Raw genomic sequence first — 26839 nt, 5'->3', positions numbered from 1 at the left:
CTCAAGTCCAGAGAAGGGTAACAGAGCTGTGGAAGGGTCAGGAGAGTAATATCCACTCCTATGAGGAGTGGATGAGGGAGCTGGGATTGTTTAGCCTGGAAAAAAGGCTCAGGGGAGAGCTTACCACTCTTTACAACTACCTGGAAAAGGAGGTTGTAGGCTGGTGTGGGCCAGTTTCTTCTCCCAGGCAACGAGTGACAGGATGAGAGCTTGTCTTAAGCTGTGCCAGGGGAGGTTTAGGTGGGACATCAGGAGGAATTTCTTCACAGAAAGGGTGATTAAACATTGGAATGGGCTGCCCAGGGAGCTGGTGGAGCACCGTCCCTGGAGGTGTTTAAGGAAAGACTGGATGTGACACTTAGTGCCATGGTCTAGTTGTGACAAGGTGGTGTTTGATTAGACTCTATGATCTCGGAGGTCTTTTCCAACCTAATTGATCCTGAGATTCCGTGGTTGTGTTTACAGGACCTGGCAGGACAAGGCCCTGAGCAGCTCAGTCCGGCCTCAGCGCCGACCCCGTTTGGAGCCAGAGGGGGGGCCGAGGCCCTACTCAGCCGCTTCCAGCCCTCGACGCTGTGACCCCACTTCTCTGCAGGCACCCCCTGACAGCAGTCCCTGCGCAGCCCCCGGGCCGGGGCAGCCGGGCCGCGGGAGCGGCCGCCGGAGCCACCAGGGGGACCCCGCGCCTCAGCCGGCCGTGCCGCCGCCGCCGCTTCTGGATTTACAGGATAAAATTGACGCGGAATTCAAATAAAACTGATGTGGAAACCAAAGGGTGCCCGAGTGTCCGTGCGAGCGGTGCGCACGGGCGGCCCCTCCCTCAGCAGTGACTGCCCGGGGCTGCTCCCCTGCCTCGGGGAGTCTGAGGGGTCGGGGGAGGCCGCCGGGGCTGCCCGGGGTCTGTAGGCGCTGCTGGTCAAGAGTTCCAGGAGGGCAAAGGAGAAGAAAGAGGAAATAAAGAGCCAAGCCCAGCGGTCTGACTGAGGACTGTCATTATCATACATAACTACATTTTCCCTCAGTGGTGTACGGCCACTGCAGCTGTTCGTGTTGGAGTTTAGAGCGGCCAGCTGCAGTCAGCACCCCAAAATTACCCCGCAGATGAGTGTCTGGGATGTGATACCCTTGAATCCAGACTTCTGTGCACTTTTTGCCCACGAGAGAAACCTTAGGAGTAGTAAAACTGATACGAGAAGATAAGTATGTGCCAAGGCTCCTGTGTTCTGGGATCAAAAGCCTGCTTTGCATTACTTTAGGGGAAGCTGGGGTTTGATGTTTCAGTGTGTTATGCTGATGGAGCATTTTGGTATATTGCTTCATAAAACCTACTCTGTTCCTATACTGAGTTGTTTTTATACATTTTCTGCTCTGGGTGCATACATAATATTGAAGGACTTAACCACTGACCTAATTAAGGAAGAAACACCTTCCTAAATAGTCTAATCGAATTTCTGTGAAGGCTTAGGTCTGCAAAACAGCTTTCACTTCTGCACACTTCTAGCCTGCTTACCCATGATTTTAAAGATGTTAAGCAATAGCTTTGCCTTTTAAGTATAAGCTCTAACTGTAGTTTAACTAAAGCTGAAGAAGAAATTAGTTGTTATTGAGTTTTTTTTATTTTAAATTATCTTTTCTAATACAGCTGGACAAAGATGACTGGTCATATGATCTGTTGTTATCCATCAGTGCAATTCTGCCAGTTTCAGCCCATCCAATCTGACCAAATCTCAGCTGAGACACTCTCCAAACAGTGGTTGGACAGTGGATCTTGCACGGTATCCCAGGCATAGAAAGAAAAATCTCTGAAGAAAGAAGATCTCAGAGTTTTAAAGTCCTCTGTGTCTGGGTGCCTGATCTGTTAGGAAAAGCTCGGTTTCTACCTCGCTCACAATATGCTCTGTTGCCATTGGCAACTTGAGTAATAGAAGCTGTGGCCACTGGTAATTCTTTTAAAAAGCTATCTAGCGATAAGGAATATGATACTGAGCCTCTTTTCTCCTTGGGTTTGTCTTGGCTTTTCTTTCCACATCGAATCTCTTGGTAGGTATCATAATTTGTTTTCCCTCTAATATTTTGTTAAATCAGTCCCCTTCTATTCCACAGTACAAACATGCAGGCATATATGTACGTATATACTGGATCTTTCATATACATTCAAGAAACCTGATTACTCTGACTCTTAACTCAGCTTCTCTGTCCCCTTTCCATGCATTGGCACATGCTGGGAGCTGACAAGCTAGAAAGCAGCTTTGCAGAAATAGACCTGGGGGTCCTGGTGGACACTGCACTGAACGTAAGTGACAAAGAGTACTGATGGTATCCTGGACTGCATCAGGAGGAGTGTTGCCGTCAGGTCAAGGAACATGATTCTTCCCCCCTACTCAGCATCAATGAGGCCACACCTCTAGTACTGTGTCCAGTTCTGGGTTCCCCAGTGTGAGTCACTCAGCAGGAAGGATCTCCAATCAATTCAACTGTTGGAATACCAGACAGATTCATCAGGTCCTTTCTCCATTTTCTTCATTGTCTGTATAGGTTGAACTCCATAAACTTCACGTTGTAAACATGCTTTCTAAAGCCTTAGTCACTTTTTATCACTTCTTTTCTAATTCTAATATTTTAACATCTTTTTGAGATATGACTTATGGTTCTGGATACAGTAGTGCATTTAACAGTGCAAGGTAAAGAAGTAAGATCTCTCCTTTGCTTCTGTGTCATAGTCTCATTTTCACACCTGTACAAGTTAAATTAAAAGCATGTTTCAGAAGAGGGCAGGCAATATACACAGTGCATCAGCTGTGCATGTAGGTATGTAACTGCAGTCTGAGCTATCCTCAACTCATCTTTCTGTTTTTTCCTAGGTCTATGTCTGAAATAATAAGCAGTGCTTACTAGAAATGGGTGGCTAGGGATAATTTTTATGATTTTCATTAGTTTCTTTGTTTTAAAGTTGTATTAACAAAAGTAATGGACAAAAAATATGCATGTGTCAGTATCAAGAAACCAGGAAGTGCAGGAAAATTTGATCTTGCATATCTGCTATAAAATATCAGAAGTATGTAAGGAGGTATGGCACGTCAACAGCTGTAAGTGTACTCTGGATTTCTGGACTTCTGTGCAGAACCTCTCCTTGCTAGTGGTATGTCTGCTGTCTGGAGAGTAGCCTTTCCCAGCTTTCCTGGAGTCTGTGAAGCAGCTCTGCTCTTGATGCATGTGCACTTCCTGTTGCAAGCCAGCCCAGCGTATCACTCTTCTCCTTACACTTTCTCAGACCTCATTCATTTCCAAGTCTTTCTCAACTTTCACCAACTTTCTTGTCTAATTGTAGATATTCTCCTGAAAACCTTCTGGTAGTCAATCGTGAGATCAGAAAACATGTCTTGCTTAAATCCTTCCCTGTCTCAGCATTATGGCCCTCCTAGTGCAGAAAACGGAAAACCAAAGAGAGATAAGTTGTGAATTATGACAGTCCAGCATTCCAGTGTAGAGAAGTACTTAATATATTTTTTCTTGTTGCCTTCTGAGTTTGGAAAGGAGAAAGAAAAAGAATTTGAAACCAAAACATAGAGGTAATACACACAAGAACTAGATTTTTTTAATAGTTACCATATTTCTGTGGTTAAATGTAACCTCCAGTAGCAAATACTTCACATGAAAGGGTAAAAAATCCACTAAGGGACATTTGCCATGAATATACTTTGTTAATGATAATTTTCTCAGAAGTGACTGTGGAATATTCTGGAAATGCAACACTCCACTGTTCTGTCACCTGTTAACCATAGCAGTAGCACTGGTGACATTAAGGAATTTACAGTAAAACTAATTGATTTTCCTCTTCACTAATGACCTGGGTGCTGGGAGCAAGTGTACACTCAGCAACTTTGAAGATGATGAAAACTTGGAGGAGTGGCACACCAGACAGTCATATGGCCATCCAGAGGGATCTCAAGAGGCTGAAGAAATGGGCAGGGAGGGACCTCAAAAAAAAAAAGGAAATTCAAAGTCCTGCACCTTAGGAATAAGAATGCCATTCACAGGTACAGGCTGGGACAAACCATCTGGAAAACAGCTCTGCAGAAAAGGACAGGAGTGGCCTAGTGGACAAGTTGAAGATGAGGCAGCAGTGCGCCCTCGTGGCAAAGGCAGCCAACAGTATCTGGGCTGCGTCAGCGAGAGTATTGCCAGCAGGCTGAGGGACGTGATCACTGCTGAGGCACCACCTGGAGTCCTGTGCCTAGTTTTGGGCTTCCTAGTAGGCAAGAGACATGGACAGTGGAGAGAGTTCAGTGAAGGACCACAAAGATGATTAAAGGAGTGGAGCATCTCTCATCTGAGCAAAGGCTGAGTACCCCGGGACTGTTCAGCCTGGAGAAGAGAAGCCTTGGAGAGATCTCATCGGTGTGTGTAAGTGCCTGAAGGGAGGGTGCAAAAGAGACCGAGCCAGGCTCTCAGTGGTGTCCAGTAACAGGCCCAAAGGCAATAAGCACAAACTGAAACCCAGGAGTTTCCCTCTGAACACCAGGAAACCCTCTTTTACTGTGAAGGGTGACTGAGCTCTGCACCAATTTGCCCAGATATGTTGTGGAGTCTCCCTCCTTGGAGATATTCAGAAGCTGTCTGGACATGGACCTGGGCAATTTGCTCCAGGTGACCCTGCTTGAGCAGGGGGGTTGAGTTGGACAATCTCCCTATGTCCATTCCAGTCTCAGTTATTTGGTGGTTCATTGCTGGTTAATCAGTGAACCTGAAGCAATCTTTCACAACTCTAAGTCTGATGACAGGATTTTACTTTAGGGCATTGGATACTAGTTTAACACACCTTTGCCATTTCTTTGTTAGTATTTTCTGCAATTCATAATGTTCCACCTGAAAATAAAGGAATGGTGTTTTTAAGTGAAGTTGTTACATGCTGTGGTACATAGAGGTGTATGCTTATTCATTTGCTTGCCATGTTTATAGAGTCACTGAATGACTGAAAGTACGCTGCCAAAGAAAAAAGTGAAGTGTGTGAGGAGAGAGCCTGGAAATCTGAATGTAGCTGTATAGAGGACAAAAATACCAGCACATCAGCCATGCTTTTCCTGTACCTTGCCACTGTGCTCAATACACCTGCTAGTGCAGAGGATTAATGCATTTGAACAGAAAGAGACAAACTAAGATTTTTCCCTGAAGCCCATCTGCTTTTTTCCCCTTAAATGTCTTTAACTGCAGGAGGGAATTAGAGTTGATTTTAAGAGCAAGAATAAGAGGAGGTAGAGAAATTAAGCAGGTAATAGAAGAAGGTTGGCAGCCTAAAGTAGATGGATGGCAAGGAGGAAAACAAACAACTTCACCAATTAGGAACAAATTAATGATGGAAGGGAATTGTCAAAGGATAAACCTAACTCACCATGTCACTTTTTCCAACTAGCTGCAGCTACAGACAGTGACAGCAAATACTGTATCAGGGTGAAAAGCTCCCTCAGAGGTACTAAGGCATGTTGCAAAAACTGTTGAATTGCCAAGTGCTCGGAATTATTTTTTTCTGCTAAGTGAATGTGCTATAGGACTCTTGAGTCCTAAAATGGAATCCAGATCCCTTGTCCATTGTGGAGGAACTGACTATTGTTTTTCTCCTATAGAAAAACATGAAAGGTTGGTGATGTTTTTTTTCCCTCAGTGCATAAAGCTGACCAGACAAGCAGCATATCAGAATGTGGGGACCAGCAGGAGAGTTCCAAGACTGTGAATACAACAACATATGTGTACATGTGTGAATCTAGTCATATGGAAGACAAAAGTCCCCCAGGGCTCGTTGTTTGGGTAGGAACAAAGTAAGGTTTGACTATTTGTTCTGACAACCTCAGTGTTAGTGAGGATTTTAGGTGGATGACTTGAGTGGGAAAGGAAAATGTTGAAAAAAAATGAACTGAATTACAGCATGTGTCAAAAAAAGCAGGAGAGACAACACAAATCTAGTGAGTGTCTATCTGATTTAGTATACCTGACTGTTTAACGCATGCACTAATTAAGGAACCAAATGGCATCAAGAGTTAGAGAAGATTATGTGACCCACTGGAGATATATCTGACAACCTCCAACATAGAATCAAAAATTTTCAGACTGCAGATTTGTATCTCATCTTTGAGGTGTATAGGTCAGTAGATCAAAGAGGTATGTACACACACATCTGTGCACATAGAGGCGGCTCCACGGATGAACATATGAAAACCTCCAGTTGTGCCATTCTTGGTCATTTCATCAATACTTATTTTATTCATTTGTTTTCAAGAAGTAATTCTGGAAATGTTTCCTCCCTGAGAACACCAAATGTCAGTATTCCCCAATATACTGCTTTAATGGCAGGAGAATAAAACCAGCAACACAGAAAAAGACATATGTTTTAATAAATCATTAAATAAGTTTGCTAGCAAGTATAAACTTTTACATAAAAATAAAACCTTTAACTTTTAATAACATTTGAATGATATGAATCTGAATGAAAATATTTGGAATGTTAGTGTAATAGCTTAATAAACTGACTCCCAAATAGTTCAGGTAACTCAAAAGACCATGCATTTCTCTGACACGCTTGAAAAAAGCGTAAAAACTGAGGTGGAATCTAGCAACTCACAATACCATTTAACAGAAAAGAATATTTGCATGCACGAGAAACTGTAGAGAATTTATGTCTCCAAATTGCAACTCTGAGCTGAAATTTGTCTTGAGAATATGATGCCTGTGTCCCTGCTCTTTCTGAAAATGCCAGACCTACAAACACAATCAAGACCTCAGAAGAATTTTGTCTCAGTTCTGCTGTGTTCTTGCTCCTGAAAGATGTCAGTGCTGTTGAAGAATATAAGGTGCAGAGGTCATTCAGGATTGGAAAGCTGGCACATTCTGAGCGAAAAAGAATCTTTTCTGAAAGGTAAAACTATCTCCTACAGCTGAACTTACTACAGTGTATAGATTGCTCTATCTTCAGTTTTGAAGCAAAATTAACAAGGGGAGAACATAGTCAACCAAATTGGAACATGACCTACTCATGTAATATTTTTTCATTATCTGCTCAGCCTAATTTTGTATGTTTAGATATACACATGTATGAATGATACCTCATGCTTTCATTTTCTATCCCTGCATCCACCTGAACAACTACTACGGCATTCGGTCAGAATACGGAAGAACAAAGCATGGAAGTACTAACTGTCTGGGCACATAAAGCTTGGATGATATTAAAAAAAATTAGGATAATCAGAAATTATGTTTAAAGCAGGTATTGCCTTCAGATTATTTCTAGTTTCAAATGCCTGATAGGAATTGCACGACTTTTCTCAGAAGGTGGGGAAATGCCCTGAAGTTCCTCTTACTGGCGTGAAGCTTTACAAGAAAGTTACTGGTACACAGAGCCACATTGGCTCTGCCAAAAGCATTTGTGCCTCATGATTAGGCAGGGGAGTGGAACTAGCTGATCTTTAAGGTCCCTTCCAACCCAAGCCATTCTGTGATTCTGTGACTAATAGCCTGCCTGTTTGCAGCAATGGTTATGATTCACAGATTGTGGCCCAACTCCTTCTCTTTCTGAGACATTCTATAACCTATGCAGCTCTGCTTTCTTCATTCACTGTCAGGATTTTACATTTTCAAAGAGTGCAATAAAAGATACATCAAAAATGTAGTCACGCAGAGAGGCAGAGCATCATATTTACTACCATCCTGGAGCAAAAATAAAAACAGAGAACACTGGGCAGTAGGTTTCAGCAATTAGACAAAATGTTGCATGTTGTTCTGTAGGGCATCTGTGGAGGATTCTCGTTCTGGCAGAGACTCTAAAAACATAGGACCTCAGGTCCTGCTGTGTGCTGAGGCAGGTCTCTGTCAGTAGTCTGGCTGATGGCCTCAGTTTCAAGATGGATAGCTTCTAGACTGCTAGACTGACACCTAAAATAGATGAATATGTGATTTACAGAAATGTGATAAATAGGAGCTGAAAAAGAGTTGATAGTAAATGTTCAGTTATCTTAGAATTTGGAAAAAAGAATGAGGTGGGGATCAGGGCCCTTGGCTTTATAGGACACAGGACTGACTGAGGAATGCATTTCCCTTTTGCTACAAAGAAGAATAGACTCTGATGTCAGCATGAGGATCCTTTCAGTGCTAAACAAACCCTGGACTGCTGAGTACTAGTCTTGGAAGAAAATAGAGAAATGCAATGCAAAGATCAAATTTTGTTCCTAGTACAAGATGATTCTTGTGTGGGCAGATGAAGTGTGTGGGCAGCTTGTGGTGATCATTCAGCTCTGTGATGATGGAGATCCTTGCACTTCATGTAAGTTCATCCCTTCCCCAGTTCCACCTTTCTTATAAGTAGTGATGGACAAGAAAGATTTATACAGTTCAATGATTTTAGGAGCCAAATCTACTCAAAATCCAGTAAAAAAAAGGTTGAAACTACAGGAAAAGGTGGTAAGCCGGTGCCATGGCAGCCTCACAGAACACGAAGAAGAAGGAGAAGTAGATCCCAGGACAAGACAGGAGAAAGATGTTTTGACTTGGTGCAGGATGGACTAAGTTATTGTAGGAATTAAATTGTCCTACAGGAATTAAACTGTCCTAGGAAGTTTAGCTTAAGTCCAACATGAAACCTAACTTTCTCTCTTTACCTGTAAAGAAGGTAAAGGGATGATTACAAAGGGTAAAACCTATGACTTGAGGGATGGTAGAGCAGAATGACATGTAATAACTTACTCTGGTTGGTAGACAAGATATTTCTGATCTTCTTCAATATCACAAAACTCAGAAGAAGTGCGACCAGTACAACCACAGCTATAAGCGGGCCAGAGAAATTTGTATTTACTTGTTCCACTTCTTCCTCCTGTATCTCTGAATAAGAAAACACAAAAGATTCACACAGGAAATATTTAATTTGGTGACATTAGCTTAAACACTCTATTCCAAAGTTAAGTGACTTAGAAGTTTAGGTAAAGGCCCTCAGCATCCTTTGCTTTTACAGTGCTTTAATAGTGTCAATAAAACACTATGCATATTGTTTTATTTCCATTTCCAAAACCCAGAGAAACTACGGGGTCTTAATCATCACTTCAGCAACAGGAAGGCAAAGCACTCTTTCTGAGGTTTGGGTAACATGTGAGGGATCGGCAACTTAATACAAGAGCCTAGGAGGCAGCTACTGTGCTAATGCTACTGTGCAAGTTCAAAGAACCTCGGATATGTTACTACTTGGTATCTGTTGCAAATGATGGTCAAAGCCTAATGAAATGTTGGAAGGGATGTGAAAGTAGCAGGGAATGCAAAGGACTTTCCCTCTATTTCTGGTTTTTGTGTTTTTGAGGTTTTGGTTGGTAGGGTTAGCAGCTGGTAGAGGTTCAGTTATTGCCAAACAAACCTTATGTTTATGTGGAGTTTCTGGTTTCTTACCATCTCTGCTTATCAGGTGACTACTTTCATAAAGCCAGGGAGGAGGGAATAATTGAGAAGAGGAGGATGCAGCATTATTGCTAATATAGCTAATATAGCCATGTCAACATTCACAAGGAATGTGTAGAGCTAAACAAACCTTAGAAGACTTCTGGATTGTATTTTAATATTATTTAAAAGTCCTAGAATTTTAAAAACATTAGAGGTACTTTGCCATTGGTAACTTAACTCTTTAGCTAAATTTATATTAAGGAAACTGCACTGTAGAAATTTTTCAGAAAAAGTGGCAAGGTTCTTTTACATCTGCAGAAGGAAAGTGCATGTCTGTACTACCCTGGCTGGCTTTCCTGCAATGCTACCATTCCCTCTTGGTTCCCTGTTCCTGTCAGTTGAAGCACAGCTCTTCATCTTCAGCATTGTCTTAAAGAGACATGTGCAAGACAAACAAACTTATGACCAAAGTGGGAATTGTCTTTATTTTGATGTGCTTGTGCCATAGTTTACAAACAAAAGTATGCCCAAAGGTGTCTTCCTGTTCCAGAAAATAAATAAAATACTGCTTTAATTTAAATAAAGGAGCAGTCACGTGGAACCCTGAGATAATCCAACAGTAAAGTCACATTGAAACTCAGGTCCCCAGCTTCATCTTGCAAGAGGTGTCTCAAAAAAGACACAATCTCAGAGAACAAAAATCCCCAAATAGTCATTTTGGAATGTGCACTTCATTCTGCCAAATGTTATGAAAACCACCAGGAATGCTTCTAATACTAGTCCAAGTTTCATGGCCTTTACACTTAAACTCAGCACAGTCTATATGGCAGTTTGTGAACCAAATATGGTCCAAGGGGCTCTTCTGTTTTGCCTTCTGCCTTTCTGTAAGGAATGATTAAGAATAGCAGCTCGAGCACTTTAAACCATAAGAAAAAAACCCCTTTTTTACTGTCAGGGTAGTCAAAATCTGGAATGCTTGCTGAGAGACATTGTGGAGTCTTTATCCTGAGAGGTATTTAAAATTCAACTGGATAAGGCCCTGTGCTAACTATTGACCCTACTTTGAGCAGAGTGGTTGAACTATATAATTTCCAGATGCCTCTTCCAACCTCAACAGTTCTCTGAGTCTGTGAAGTGTCAACCTCTCTAAAAAGCTATCACCTCTGGAGGTCGCTGCCTAATCCAGACATCCAGGTTGCTTTGTTGCTACTACAGCATATTCTAGGGAAGAGATGAATAGGGATGATGTGTTCTGGATTGTGTAACAGTAGCCTTCCTTCTCTGTGCCCTCTCCTTGCTGCAATAAGATTTCCCATGTGGAAAAGAAAGGGAGTTCAGTGGCAAACAGATGGAGAACATACAACCCTTGTAACAAACTGCTACTACGAGTTAGGGTTTGTTCCCTGCCCTGACTATGCTGCTATTTGTGATCAGCTCTACTGCAATACACCCTGCTCCTACCCATGCAAAAATGGAATGTTCAAATGGAGACTCACCAATATGCAGTGGCGCTGAGACAAGGATTCCCAGCTGCTCTCTGAGGTGAAGCAAGCAGCTAATATTAGTGAGGCTGTTTGTAGGAACCAGGATATTCAGCTTGCTAGTAACATTGTACAGCTTTGTTACAGCATCCTGTGAGACGTCCATGGGAGGCATATGCTTGTATGTTGTGTTTTCATATGAAATTAGCCAAGTCATCTCCTTGGGCTCTGGATAACCTCCAATGGATGAACAGGAAAGATTCAAGTATCCATTGGGCTTTAGTTCCCCAGTGTGCAGTTGTGCTATCTCAGGTTGACTGTAGTTGGCTGAAACAGACCAAAGAGAAAGCATCATGAGCCAGGCATACCACATTTCTGACAGTTCCTGTGAATTATTTAAGATTTTCAGGCAGAAACAACTCTAAAATGTTTTCTTCAGGAAGACAATGGGTGTTCCAAGAAAAGGGGTTGTTTATGTTTTTGTTTTGTTTTGTTTTGGGGTTTTTGTTTGGTTGGGTTTTGTGGGTTTGTTTGTTTGTTTTTCAGGGTTTTTGTTTGTTTTTGTTGTGTTGTTGTTGTGTTTGTTTGTTTTTGTTTGTTTTTGTTTTTGTTTTTTGTTTGTTTTTTTTTGTTTGTTTGTTTTTTGTTTTTTTTGGTGTATATGTAGACTTGTTGCTTCTTGTCCTCAGGGTGTTTCAAGGATGTAAGTCTGATCAGCAAGACAATGGGCCTCTATCTCTCCCACCTCCTTTAGACACATTGACACCTCAGAATAATCAAACCTGGTCTGCTTACGGGTAAGGGCTTAAGCAAAAAATGGGAAGGGGACACAATGCTGCCTACTTTTGACCTCCTGAATGGGTAAGGGGAAAACCACAAACTTGTAACTGTGAAATGTAGAGAAAGAGATCATCTGAGAGAATTCAGATGGGGTAAATTGGAGGTGCAGGGCTGTCATGAGCAGAAATATCCTTGGTGTCTGTCAATATTGTGAGCAAACATTTTGCAGCATATAAAGTAATTCACCCATCAGAGCTAAGGCTTCCCTTAGCTTAGCTTTTTAGGTAGAAAAGACCACAGCATAAGGTTTTTTTACTTTGTGTCACTTGGTACTCATTGGAGTCAATGAAAAACACACCCGTTGCTTTAAAAACTGAAGTTTCCCAGGCAAGAAACAGTGAAACAGAATTGGGAAGAATCATTTAAACATAAAATATGAATGAAAAAATAGAAGATTTTAACCACTACTTTCTCTTAAATAATCTCCTAAATATTCTCAACCAGGATTTTTCTGGTTAAAAGGTCACTGTAAAAACAGTAGACTCTGATGGGAAAGGAGAAGGAGAGAAGGTAGCCATAATACTGACTACATGTTGGCATACAGCAACTTAAAAAAAACAAACAACAGCCACTTCCCAAAAATCAGCAACAAACCCCAAGAAACAGACTCAAGACTTCATTGAAAATGCTTCATTATTTTAGTGCCAATAGGACTAAAGAAAATGTGGAGAAATATTGAAGAAGGGGAAAAGGATTCTTAGAAAAATATGTGCCTAAAAGGGTCTTGCTCTTCTGAACAGACATTCAGTGGGCTGGATCCAGGATTTAATCCTTGCCCTACTGTATTCTTAACATGGATGAATGAAGAAACATGATGTTGCTTTTATTTGCTCTATCCTAGCACACAGGGAATAGGATTTAGTTTAGTCACTTAAATCTCCCCAAGAGACTCCGCGGATATGAAATCAAAATTGAAAAAGCCCCCCCTTTTTATACCCCAAAATTTAGTTAAGTTGTCCCTCAGGAAAGCTCAAGCTTTCTCTTTCTCCTCAAGGTCTGACTTGCTTAGCTGACTGCTGTCAGACTTTTGGTCTGGAGAATTTATTCTCTCCTTGATATTTTATAGAGATGGCAGGATTGTAATCCATGGCTGTGAGACTTGTCACATCATCCAAGTGATTTAAGGGTTTCAATCTTATTGACAGTAAGCAAGTGGAAATAGTGGAATATACTCGGCATTTCTGTTTTATAGCTTCTGGAACCTCAATTTACTGAAAAGTGATGTTGGTTGCATGCAGGGTGTGGACTACATATATGTGAGTTTTTTGTTGTTAACAGAAAAGCACATTTCAGAACATCTTTCATAGTTAAAGATAGTATCTTCCAAAAAGGCTATGGGTTTAGATTCAATACTTCAAGAGACAGCAGATCCATCAAGCCCTTACTATTTTTCTCAATGGCTTAATCATCCTACTTGGTTTTGTTCTATTTTCTCAAGTGACAATGTGCCTTACTTCTCACTTGCTTCCAGACACTGACTATCACTGAATTAATTAACCCTTTTAAAATTTTTTAATATCCAGTATTTTATGTATATTTCAGGTTCCCACACTCTGGAAACAAGATTCTTCTCATTATTCTGTGTTATAAGGTAATCAGATTGTTATTTTAACATCTCTAGTTGGACTGTATTTTTCCCAGCCCTCAGATAACTTTAGTAGAGCTTTTCTTCATACTTTACAGTTTTTCAACATCCCTTTTCAAATGAGGTCACAAACTGTAAGTCTCTTTTCTGACATCAGCTTAATTTCCAGCACTTTGAATTGTGCATATTTTGAACAGCTTCCCTAGCTTCACCTACTTCCCTTATTGATTCATCCAGAAGATGCACTGCAGACATGCTATTGCAGCAGATTTTCCAGTTAAGCAGCCTGTCATCATGGTCTCTACCTTGCACGTTTTAAGAGCCAGAGTTTTCCATTGTGAAGCCTTCCCTTTTTTTCTGGGGAAGGATCTGAGTTCATTGTTATTATATGTCATCCTGGCTGTACACAATACATACAACATACATATTATAGAGTCATAAAATCTCCTGAGTTGGAAGGGACCCACAAGGATCATCAAAGGCCAACTCCTTGCCCTTCACCCCAAGAATCACATCACATGCCTGGGAGCATTGTCCCAACACTTTTTGAACTCTGGCAGGCTTGGTGGTGTAACCACTTCCCCGGGGATCCTGTTCCAGTGCCCAACCACCCTCTGGATGAAAAACCTTCTCCTAATATCCAATTAAACCTCCCCTGACACAGCTTCATGCTATCTGTATACGGTACTAATGTAATACATAAAAATAACCGGTGTAAACTGTATTAGAAGCTAATTCAGTATTTCTGAATAGGCTTGGTTATCAAGTGATCTAGATAGCTTTGTGTGACTGCCCTATCATTCTTGTACAGCACACAATCTTTCTGAAGTCCGTTTTAAGTGCGACATGCCAAACTACAAAAAGCCCTCCATGTATGATATAAGATTCTAATTAAAAAACAGTATGTAAGCACAGGTACATTTCAACATTTGTATTTTCCCTTCAACATCTGTATTTTTCTTCTAATTATTTTGAAGGGATTTTTTTAAAATATGGTTTTATACTGCTCCTTTGTTTAGGAATTGTTTGAACAAAGAGCCATTTGGAAGGAACCCAGCAGCACATAGTTCAGACAGTCTTCCTGAGATAAACCTTACGAGGTGTAGGAGAGTCTTAGTGCTTAAATATGAGACATCTATAACATGTTTCTCAGATGTTGGCTAAGCTGATAACTGCCTTAACTGTTTGAACTAATTGAGTAATTGATGCTAAGCATCTCTTAAATTGGAGGCCTTGATACTGAGTGCACATTATGAGTTTCTGAGTTCTAAAACTTCACTGAAAATGCTTGTCAAGTAGATCCTGGGAGAATCAAAATGAACAATCTAGGTTTTCTATTTGTGGATCGAGGGAACACTTGCTGGTAACACAAAGCTAAACAGGCTCAGATATCCTGGTACTCCATTTTTGCCTGCAGTTACACATGGCCTGTTCTCTTTTAGATTAGTATGCTGAAGCCTGAAAACACCAGTGGAAGTTAGAAGCTGCTATTATTAATGACTAGCACTATCACAGTGGAAGACAGAACACAGGCATATTGTTAAAGGTTGCTAACAGAATAGTTTAAAATAGAAAAACATTAGGATTATACATTAGGAATTATTAAAAATATTAGAAAATATTAGGAAAAGATTGGTGCCTCATTTCCATTTCCCTGTTAAAAGATTTACTGCCTTTTCCTCTTATTACAAAAAATTCTCTGGTGCAAAAAATCAGGTTGAATCTCATTAATGCATACATTTTTTTCTTCAGAGATATTTTCAGTTTTCCTTTAACTGCACATATGAATTTCTACTCCTCCATGCGAGCTGTTCTTTTCTTTATTTTCCCTGTGATTTATATGATCATAAAATAGCTGGGTGTTTGCAGAGATCTTGCTATGTTTCAATTCTAATGTACCACCAACGATGATAACTACTGCTACTTTTAATAGAAGGTAGTGCATCACATGCAAAGAAAGTTTATTTTCCAGAGTCCTTAAAGTCATAAAACTTGCAGGAGGCAAGAGGAAGAAGGCAGAATGGTTTTCACTGTAAAATATGACAGGGTGGAAATCAGGGATCATGTAATATCAAGCAAATTATTGCCTCATTTTCTACTTCTTCTGATTACTTCTACTTGAGTACTTTTCATTCACAGATAAGGATTTCCTATTGAGAATGCTCTTATCCATCTTTAGAAATTCTGCTCCTGTGCAGGTACATTTTCAGTGGCTTGGAGGCAGGACCCATATTTCTGGACTGAATAAAGTCACAGAGAATCCCCCCAAAACCCTCTGAGCAGATGGCAATTGGAAGACATTACTTACCAGTGATGAGCAGTGAACACTCAGATGTGTGTATGACCTTTGGCGGTCCTTCCTTTTTGTGCTGTACGATACACTCATAGTGTCCCTCATCCTTAACTCCTGCATTTAACAACTGCAAGGTCCATTTGTCCATATCCACCTTGGTGCGATTTATATACTCAGGACTAAGGTGATCAGGTTTTTCTTCACCGTAGTATACTTCGTGCACCACTCTATGAGAGCCTTTTTGCCAAAAAACTATTAAGTCCCTCATGTCAATTTTCTGAGAGTTTGGAAAATAGCAGGATAGGTATGCAGTGTGATTGAGAAATGCCTTCACCTGATGCACACTGGCAGCAATACCTTAGACAGAGAGAGAGAAAAATTGAGATTTCCACCAGCTACAAAAGAACACCAAGTTGGGCTCACAGAGGCAACACTTAATGGCAGTGGCAATAAAAACACCAGCATTTAGACACAAATTCTCCCACTAGGTATGACAAGACACGTAGTTGTTCAAACCGACACACTTAGTCTTGTGGAGTTCAGGTCATAAAACTGTTTCTTATTTTTCTTCCTATATTTTACTTTCCCAGGAAGGTTTACCACACAGAGATTGTGAGCATCTATATTTTAGAAGACTAATCTGCAGGACTAAGGTCCAAACCATTCTTGTTCATAGCATCCTGAGTGAAATGAAATTCTGCCCCAGAAGAGACAGCTGCACAACTCCTTTTTAAAAAGTTGAGTTCATTCTCCTAATAAAACAACACGGCATTGGAGTTTTGAAGAAAATGTGAAGTACACACTGTTTGGTAAATGTGAGTGTCTAGGGAATGTATGACCAGAAGGTCAGAAACAGGTGAACACTTTCAGTCTCAATGAAGAATTAATCTAAAGTTTAATGACAAATTAAATGTCAGATTTTACTGCTCTGTAATTAATCTAGAGTTTAATGACAGATTAAATGTCAGATTTAACTGTTCTGTTGCTGATCTTGTTAACAAAAATGGTCAATAAACAAAATTATGCCTTCCTGCAAAAAAAGGATGAACCATATTACACAAAGGATGAGTTTTCTCCCACTTTCATCCACGCACGTATCCATTTTTATGGGTGGCAAAGGGCTCTGAGGACTGTCTTTTCTTGGAATAAGAAATGCAGTCCTCTGCCCCAGAAGATGCAAACATCTCTGCTGTGTTCAAAATGTGGAGAAGATTTACAGTATCTCTCCTGCTGCAAAGTTTTGACTGTTCTTCTAGAGCACCAGACAGCAAAATTATCTCTGCAGATGCCTAAAACTCCAGTTGTCCCATATCAAACTGTCAGTTTCCAGTTTAATACTGCTCTTCTCTATAATACACACAGGTGATATACACACATTTTAAAGACAGATTTAAATTGAAAATTTAAGAGCAACATAAAATAAGTGTAATATAAAGATATAAAGTTGAAGAGAGAAAGTACTTACTATATATATTTTATAGAGTACCTGCACACAATTTAAATACAACACATAGGCTATATGACCTTGACTGTGCAATGGAAATGATTAATTATTACTAAGGAATGAGCTTCTTAGTGGATGAGATAGTATCCCATAGCAGGACACACAAAATCAAAACAGTTTTAACTATTTAAAAATGTGCCTTTTACCTGGGACAGATATCATAGCACAAAGGAAGAATATGCAGACCTCCATGACACTGTAAGAAGGAGGAAAGAAATATGTTAGAGGTTGAAAACACTCCAGTACTCCCAAAGAAATAGTAAACCAAAAAGTTTTAGCAAGAGAGAGAGTATTGAGAAAGTTACTCTCACCTTTTTCCATAGACTGGTGCAAGGACTTCTGTGTGTTTCCCAGCCTTCAGCAACAACATCAAGCATGGCATGGCAGATCTCTGGTTTACAGAGAAGCTGATGTGGTGCAAGATTACTGCAGACTGTGCATGCCATGGGAGGAACACAGAGTCCACGGGGTGCAATGGGCAAGACAAGTACTCAGAACGCCTGAAGCGGGGGAAAGAGGAATGGGGAGCATGCTTGACCTGGCAGTGTGGGAAGAAGATGGGGGAATTGAAAGTAGAGGGGGAGGAGAGGGTGACACAGAAGGAGGAGGTGGGGGAGATGGCGTGATGATGTCAGCTACCAGAAGTGATGAAGTGTGTGACCTTCAGTTTTGTAACAGGAACCTATCCTTCACAACAATAAAAGTAATGGAGAGAAATCCTGTACGATTGTAAAAGTTGAGGCTAAACAGCACATAGTTTGTGGTAAAGAAAAACGGGTATCTTTTTAGAAAAAAAGAAAAAAATCCTGTGATTTGTCTCATAAGCAAACACTTCTCTAGGTACTTGGGTTCATGGTAAATCCTGGTAAACAGCCAAATGTCATCCTCCTTTAAACAGCTCCAAAGAGTCCTGTTTTGCTGGAGCAGATGTGAAAACTCTCCAGCTGTCATACTACTTAAAACCAGGGAGATTGCTGTCTGCTGTCAGTTTCCTGATGGTTCCCCATTTTTCATCATGTTTTATTTCAGGCTGGTACACTTGGGTCTTTACCCTGGGTCTCTGGTCTCTTCTTCTATTTAATACAGAATTCCACTCAGTCCACTGACACATTTTTTTGTGTGTGTACTGTAATGTACAGAACTGCCAATAATTTTTCCAGGATCATCCTACCTTTTCTTAGGAAAGGGGAAAAAGAAGTCCAACTGTCTCAGAGGATATAGATAGTTTTTTCTGTGATACCGCTGTCATAGCAGAAGAGGAGGAAAGGGAGGGAGGGCTCATGCAGAATCCATTGTTGTAGACAGGGGTCATCCTCTTTCTGCTCTGAACTGTTATCAAGGGGTTTTCTTCCCAGGATGGGCTCCACTGAATTAAACCACGCAACTGACTGCCTAAATAAAAAGGCATGTGCCAAGCCACTGAAAACTACAGAAACTATTTCTCAGCAAATAAATAAGAATTTTTGCTTTCAGTCAAGAAAAAAATAAAGGATAGCCCTATTTTTTTTTTTTTTTAATTCAATGCAGATGTGTAAGAGGAGAAGTTAAAACAATTTAGCAACTGGAGACATAAGTGGAGAGAATGTACTGCTATAGCTGGGCATGTTTTGCAATGACTGTCTCACAGGAGCGAAGGCCAAAACCGGAACTGAAAACAGGAGTGAGAGAGAGACAAAACCCAGGCAAGAATACCAGATAACACTTGCTTGCCTTTCTTGAGGGGTTATATTTGAGCTGTGAGAACAGAAGTCTCAAAGATCCTACATGGTTTCCTGGCTGCCATCTTCCAGGAGAAGGCATGTTGCTGGTGATGCTTGCATGAAGAAGGATCCCATGAGTCTGCAGATGGGAATTACACCCACATTCCCTGCAGAGGGGAATTGCTTGTCACTGAGAGTGTGACAAGCTGCTTCTCTCACATGAACTACTTTATAGAGAGAAGCTGAATCATTAATTGGGACACTACAACTTCAGTGCTGCATGCAGCTTTTCTTCCCCTTTTTTACAAAATGTCTTTAACAACCAAATGCAGATCCTTGGAGCCAGTGTTCAGGAAGGCTGAAGGAAGGGGAATTACACAGTTGGCTTCTTACATTTCTTTGGCATATTCAGTACAAATTCTGTGCTCAATTCTCTCTTATATCTGCAGGCCATTGAAAGTCTTCTTGTGTCCTAGAATTGATTAGCAATGGGGGCTAGGTAAGAGAGGAAAGATAGACTTAGCTTCAGGATATGGCCTGGCAAATGGTGCAGACCAAACTGCCCTCTTTGTGGCCATGGCCCAGTGCATGAGCACACTTCTCCACTTCAGAGCATTGTGGTCTGTGTGTGGATGTGCAGTTTTCCTGGTCACAGGCTGAGTGCATCCATCTGTGGAAGTGGCACTTTTTCATGGTGCCAATGATAACTGATGAGATGAGAGTGGTTTGAAGACCTGTGGCTTTAGAATTATCTCTGACATTCAGAATAATGTGAGGTCAGTCCATGGGGAGGTACACATTTTCCCTTGCTAAATAAGGCTAGCGCTATGTGTTGTGTCTTTCTTGCCTTTTGAAGCTTTGTCAGCCATTCCTGGAGATGTCTTTATGACTCACAATTACAAATCATGTGTGGACATCAGAGATGAGAAATGAAGTATATTAATTGAAATTCTGTCAGTATGCAGCCAGTAGTCACACTCAAACCCTTTATTTACTATCTCTTCAGTCCAATCACTGAAAGGAGAAGAAACCACATGAATACATGCACTTTACAGGCCTGATTCACGACCAGATTGGTTTGGCCCAAACAAGTCTGAGAAAACTCATGAAACAGTCCCCACTTGTCTCAGTACAGGGGGATTCCTGTCCTGAATCATAGATTCATAGAATCACAGAATGTTAAGGTTTGGAAGGGACGTTAAAGATCACCTAGTCCCAAGCTCCCCTGCCATGGGCAGGGACAACTCTCACTAGACCAGGTTGCTCAAGGCTATATCCAACCTGTCCTTGAACACTGCCAGGGATGGGGAATCCACAATCTCCCTGGACAACCTGTTTCAGTGTCTCGCTACTCTCACAGTAAAGAATTTCTTCCTAATATCCAACCTAAATTTCCCCCTTTCAACTTGTACCCACTACTCCTTGTCCTGTCACCAGAGTTTCTGATGAAGATCCGCTCTCCAGCTTCCCTGTAGCCCCCTTCAGATACTGGAAGATTGCTATTTGGTCTCCATGCAGCCTTCTCTTCTCTAAGCTGAACAGCCCCAACTTTCTCAGCCTGTCTTCATAAGGTAGGTGTTCTTATCAACTTCCTGGCCCTGCTTTGGACTTGCTCCAACAGCTCAATGTCCTTTTTATGTTGGGGGCACCAGAATTTTACGCAATACTCCAGGCGGGGTCTCTCAAGAGCAGAGTAGAGGGGGCCAATCACCTCCCTCAACCTGCTGGCCACGCTCCTTTTGATGCAGCCCCAGGTACATGTGCCTTTCTGTGCTGCAAGCGCAGCACAGTCGAGTTTTTCATCAAGCATCACCCCCAAGTCCTTTTCTGCAGAGCTGCTCTCAATCACTTCTCCGCCCAACCTGTTGTGTCTGGGATTGCCGCAAGCCAAGTGTAGGACCTTGCACTTTGCTTTGTTCAACTTCACGAGGTTTGCATGTCACGGTGCCTCTGGATGACAAAGAACTCTAAAATTGATGTTTGGGAAAAACGGCGACTTCACTCCCTTTACTTTTGAGGGCAATTGCCAGAAAGCTCGGTGTGACTTAGTTTGAGGTTGGCTTGTGCTTTCTGTCTCCTGTTCCTCCCAATCCAGCATGTGAAAACCAGCATGTAAAACCCCAACAGGCACACTGAAGCATAAAGGTCTTGGAGTAAACAAGAGCTTTACCAATATGCTTGTCTGGGTTTTCATTTGCTCTCTTTTTTGCTGTTTTCAGTTTTGGATGTAGTCATTAACTTTTGAAAGACACTCACATCTGTGCTCTTTGACTCCTAAATTCCTTCACTTCCCCTCAGTTCCTTCCAAAATGTTCCTTTCTTGCATGGTCTCAGATGTAATTAGCTTATTTTCTTACATTGGGTACACATACTCTATGGGAAGGCTCCTGCCCCATGTTTCTTGTTGACCTCAAAACAAAACTAAAGACCAAAGTAGTAAATCATTCTTTTGACTTCTCTAATGTGGGGATTTTTCTGAAATTTCCACCCACTTGCAACACTGAGTAGTTCCACAAGCAGTGCTGTGAGCCTCCTGGTGGCAGAACATCTCTAAGACTTTCCACTCCTGACCTGAAAGCTATCCTAGCAGCTACTAAATTAAATTATCCTAAAAATGCATTTACCAGCCTTCTCCCATGTAAACACAGGTTGATTGAACAAGTGTTATCAAAGGAAGTCACAATTTAAGAAAATTCTCTTAACGTGGCAAGTTCAGAGAATTCTGTGGTGCCCTTCACCCAAAAACTGTGCCATACAACCATATAATATCCATCGAGGGACACATTTTAAAAAGATACCATTACTCAGGCGACTTGTGTTTCCTATGTGCTTCTCCAGTTAGAAAGTGTCACTGTTTTAAACGATCGCAAAACTTTTCCTATTGCTCATTCTTTTAAAACAATTTTTTACACCAAGTTACATTTAAAAATTCTGGGCTTATTGTTTAATTATATTGTTATTATATGAAAAAAAACAACTCTCTGTCCCCCTAATTTTTCATTTCTGAATGGATTTTTCATTCTTTCCCATTATCCCCTCTCTAAGTAACATCCTTTTATTATATCCAAGATCTCCAGGAGAACCATGACTTTCACTATGATTCTGGGATAACTTTGTCCTAACATCTAGAAACTCCTCTTTTGATAGCAATTAAGCAACACCAATTATTTAAATAATACCTTTGGTCCACAGATCATGGAGCATTCCACTGCTTCTGCAAGCAGAATTCTTCATCCACAAGTAGGGTGAGGTATCTCCGAGAGAGAGCACAGCGGCTGCCTGACGACACACAGTCCCACTGCACAAATCATAGGACACGAAAGTATTCTCCCTGCAAGGGAAACGGGGGGGGGGGGGGGGTGGAAATTCAGAGGGGAAGAACGTCATCAACCAGAATTAGACATTCATTAGGATTAGCTGTGGTGTTTGAGTTCCACCTAAAGGACACGTCAGGTTGACATATTTTTCCACACTCTAAGCTACATCTGGCCACAGAATTGGCAAGTTGCTTGAACCACTTCTGCATCACAGGTACCATACCTGTCCTCCTTTCCCAGCCCTTGTACTTGCCTCACGGCTAGTGAAGCAAACTTGTCAGCTGGGAAGTAGCAATTGCTGGGTTTACTTCTCATCAAATCACACTAAACTGTTTGACTTCGCAGTGAAACAGAGAAGGAGCACACCCTGTTCCCATACAGGTCACAATTTAGAGATGTTAGATGATTAACAAACCAAATTAAATCGCCGGAGTCTCTTCGAGAGGGAAGAAGATGGAATTCAAATGCCCACTCCCAGGTTGTCCCTCTTCCAAGCCTACTATTTCTGCACAGGACACTGCCTGGAAATAGCATCATGGCTACACAATGCAGTGCAGGCATAACCTCAGACAGCAGCTTGCAGGGCACCTCTGATGTCAAGGTATGTACTATATACAGAAGGATGAATCTGTACTTGATTCCTAACCTATATGCAAACACAGCTAACAAGGATTAGCAGCCATACAATATATTATATGCTTCGTTCTCAGGTATTACATACTTTATTTTCAGTAAGTGTCTCTCAAAAGCAGCTGGGCATGTGGCACAAACCTCACACTGCTTTTCAAACAAAAGGATCACTGATCAGATGCTACTTTTTCCTGCAATAAATTAATCTCAATTATTAAATGAAGATGTGATATTCAGAAGTGCAGTTAAATGAGCCAAGCTCTTCTGCTCTCAGTTCTAGTGGAGAAATCACTCTGGGGACACATACTGGTTTTTACAGTGCTTCTCATGGCACATTAACTGATTTACAAAGCTAAAGGAAAAGATTTTGCCTTTTGGTTTTGGTTCCCTCCCTGCAATCACCAGAATTGCAGTAGCTGGGAAGAAAGTACCTGATTCTCCTATCCACTGCTGTAAATTAAGACCAGTATCCTTACAACATGCATAATCAGACAACACCCTGCAGATCCACTTCGGTCCTTTTGCCCAGTTCCTGATTATAAACATCCTGCTCCAGGAATTCAGGAAATATTCTGTTGATGCCACTACAGAATGGGCTCTGGTTCATTCTGCTATAGCTTGGTCAGCTTGCTCCAGGAAATAAGGAATATGTGTGTGAAACTGCTATGATAGCAGCTGTGACTCAAATGAAACAGAGTGTATCTGTGGAGCCACTTCACTAATAGCAATTATATTGTTACTGATGTATGCACCTACTTGTTTATAGGAGCATTACAAAGGCTTGCATCTGTAGCTGTTCAAATCATTATCAGATAAAGAAAAAAGTCTAAACCACTCAATCGAAAGCATTGTTACAATACTAGGGAATGCCTTATTTCTTTTTCCAAGGTTCCTGTCTCAGAGGCAGCAAAATAGCCCACTATGTCTTGACAACAGAAATGTTCATTCTTTCGTCTGTCCTCAATATCTGTCCTCCACCATGTGCAGAAAGCCCAGATCACAGAAAATCAGACTTTCCTATCACAAATACGTTTGTGCTACTTATAGCAAACACTCTCTGTCCAAAAGAAGTTTCCTCTTTTTAAGTCAAAGTTCCCCTTTCAAAGAACATTTAATTCTTTCACAAGTGTCAGTGTTATTCACAGTGTACCTGAGCTGCTGTGTTGCCCCAGTCTTCAAGAAAACCTTTACTTGGATTTTGCCTGAAGGAAAAAACCCTTTTTGAATAAGACTAAGTCTTCATGGCTGGCAAATTCCATTCACTTTTGTTTGCTTAAATAGGTCTTATAATAATAGAATATGAAATAGATTTTTGGCAAAGACCAAAGTTACTACAATGAGATTAAACAAAACTGTCTGTCTTTCCCTGATACTTTGCTGTTGAAAGTCACCAAGTTAATTTAAGAACTGATGACACAATAAAAATACAGTTGAATGGATTGTTATGTAAGAATAGTGATATCAGGACTGATTCCATAATATTTATGGGAAACTGTGGAAGTTTAAGGCCATATCTATGCCACAGCTTCCCTTCTTGTTCTCATTGACTTTTCTTTATGACTGAGTAAAGAAGTTGTGCTTATGTGTTTGACTATTTGTATGTATAATTCTTTGATAAATTGATGACAATTTTCCTGTACTGCCAATCTATTTACATGGAATTTTATTTCTCCTGTAACCTCATTTTTTATTCTGCCAGCTTAGTAAAACTTGCAGTTTTATCATTCATTAAGGTTTGTTTCAAGTTGGCTTATGAACATGCAGTGAGCCTCATAAAAGCCCAGCTTAATGATTGCAGTTATGCTTGCCAGACGTAGATCAAACAATATTCACACCTGAGTTTTTGTCTGAATAACAATTTATACATGGCTTTCAAAAAGGAAAAGGGCTGTCTGGGGAGAAAAAAAAATCCATCCTCTATCTATTGCCTATTAAACATCTTATATCTATTGCCTATTATTAGAAATGAAATCCAAATCAGTTTCTATACACACGTTTTTCTTTGCTCAGGACAAACTACTCAAAAGCTCTGATTAAAAATAGAGAAGTAGGCTGTTAGGAGTGAAGAAGGGGAAGTATTTTCTCCAGTCTGTAGCAATCAGAGAACTATAATTTACTTTTAACAGTTTCCCGCGAATGCAGCCAAAAGAATAATTTCTTCAACTAGATTGATTAAAGACTAATTGGACCTAATTTAAGTGTTTCCCAAACATGTTCAGCAAAAATCTAAAACCTAGGAGCATTTACAGGCTTCAGTTTTTTTACTTGCTTGCAACTTAGTTGTGCAGTTAACAGGAAAAGCAGGAGAGGTGCATAGGATTTTCAGAGCTGACGGAGTATCCTCCTCCAAGTTTAAGATGTCACCACAAATAATGATGGATGAGACCTAAACTTTGCACTGGAAGTAATCAAATTTGAAATGCTAAATATTCTTTGCCTTTCTGCCTACAGAGTCTCACCATTTATACTGAATGTTGTACAAATTTATTGAGTTCAGTGTTCATCTGAGTCAAATAACCAACCAGCTGGGCTGGCTACAGTTAGATTAGAAGGTAGTGCTCTTTGTAGGAGCCTGGGTAACTTTTGAAGAGATGGAATTTGGTTCCTAGTTCATGGTGAAAGTTTTGCTATGCATTTATAGTTTAGTTTTACCTATACTGTTATTGATAATAATAGGTACTTGATGCTGATAGCTTTGTTTGCAATGTACTGCCTGTGATTATCTCTTAAAAACTTGGGTGGCATCTGAAATAGGAAACCAATGAGTCTAAATCAGAAGAGAATCTAAAAGGTTTGGAGAAATACAGAGACAGTGCATAGGCAAGGAAAGAGAAACTAGATCAGGCTTTAATTGAAACACATAAAAACTACATGAGAAGACCAGAGAGGCAGGTATTTTTTAGAATAGAATTAAGAGTTAGCAGCAGATAAGAAGGTTTTTAAGAAGAGGTTAGTGAGAACACCCTCTAATAGTGTTAGGGGAAAAAACATACTTGATAATAGATCATGAAGAAAAGGTAAGCAATTATTCAGAAAGACAGACTGAACTTGAATGCCCATGCTTAAGAGTGAATTTTCATCAGAAGTTCAGCCACTTCTTTGTCTGCTGCTAAAAGAAAAACCTTGAAGCTGAAATGGAAGAAACATGAAGATACAAAGTAAGGATTGAAAACACATCTCCAAGTTAGTATATATAGAAAGAGGAAATGTTCTTTGTTGAAACAGGTCACACTAATCATTGTATATATCTCAAATACATCACACCCTAAAAGCTGACAGGTACCTGGAAAAATGTTTCCTTGCAGCCTAGATTCCAGCTCTGTGCAGGTTTCCCCTGAAGACATGCAGCAGCAAGGACAAGATGCTATGGTCTGCACAGAACCTCACCGAAATTCACAACTGTGCAGCAGGGCTGCAGGTTAAGAGGATTTGTCAATCTGGAAGCTGTCTGTGACACTGCAAAACACATTATGATAAGATGATGTGCAAGAGATTGACTGAAGCATATGGGGACGTATGGGGACATATACCTGCCACCCATAGCATGGGTGCAAATGCTGTGAGCAGCCTAAACATGCTCAGCAGATGTCCCAGCCTGATAGAGGGCCAAAGCGTGGAGGGCCAAAGTCTTAATTTTTGTGCACACGGCTTAGCATTAAATACATTTCTATTTCTGGTAGGCAGATGTTTTGTAGATATTTATCAGCGTGGGAAGAGCATGGGATAAAATGGTCAAAGGCAAGCAAATCTGGTGTACTGAATCATGTGAGGATGTGGAGAGGTTTTTTTGAAAGGTTTTGGGAAGGAAGGCATCCTAAAGGAAGGGATTTTGGTGCCCCAGGAAATGGTTTGGCCTGAAAGTAAGTGCTGCAGTCTTTGGGAATCCCAGAAAACTTCCAGAGGAACAGTGTGATCCATTGCCTAAGGCTGAAGTAGCCACCAGGAAGGCGGGAGAGAAGTCATAAGGAGCCAAAAACTGGGGCGATGGCATCTATGGCAAAGAGAACAACCCAGTTTACGGTGAAGGAACCCCCTTAGCCATATGTGGGATCTCAGTTTTAGGCATATGGGATATGTTAAA

General features: G+C 40.8%; 1 protein-coding gene across 3 annotated transcripts; it reads right to left on the bottom strand.

Annotated features, from left to right (window-relative positions):
- Positions 1-3327: 3327 nt before the first annotated feature.
- CD86 (CD86 molecule) lies at positions 3328-22307 on the bottom strand. Of its 3 annotated transcripts, none has more exons than XM_064644565.1 (6): positions 17423-17985; positions 17258-17307; positions 15623-15964; positions 10905-11216; positions 8728-8862; positions 3328-3418 (listed from the first exon to the last, which is right to left on the bottom strand). In XM_064644565.1, the coding sequence occupies exons 1-6, from the start codon at positions 17491-17493 to the stop codon at positions 3408-3410; spliced, it is 921 nt and encodes a 306-aa protein (XP_064500635.1). In that variant the 5' UTR covers positions 17494-17985; the 3' UTR covers positions 3328-3407. The 3 variants fall into 3 exon arrangements, with proteins under 3 accessions (XP_064500635.1, XP_064500636.1, XP_064500633.1); XM_064644566.1 differs by lacking the exons at positions 3328-3418; positions 17423-17985 and adding exons at positions 4947-7920; positions 21991-22307; XM_064644563.1 differs by lacking the exon at positions 3328-3418 and adding an exon at positions 4947-7920.
- Between the last annotated feature and the right edge of the window lie 4532 nt (positions 22308-26839).

The sequence above is a fragment of the Pseudopipra pipra genome, chromosome 2 (assembly GCF_036250125.1).
Source record: "Pseudopipra pipra isolate bDixPip1 chromosome 2, bDixPip1.hap1, whole genome shotgun sequence".
NCBI classification, from domain to species: Eukaryota; Metazoa; Chordata; class Aves; order Passeriformes; family Pipridae; genus Pseudopipra; species Pseudopipra pipra.
The sequence above is the reverse complement of the archived record's forward strand: the minus strand, read 5'-3'. Positions and strand labels throughout refer to the sequence as shown.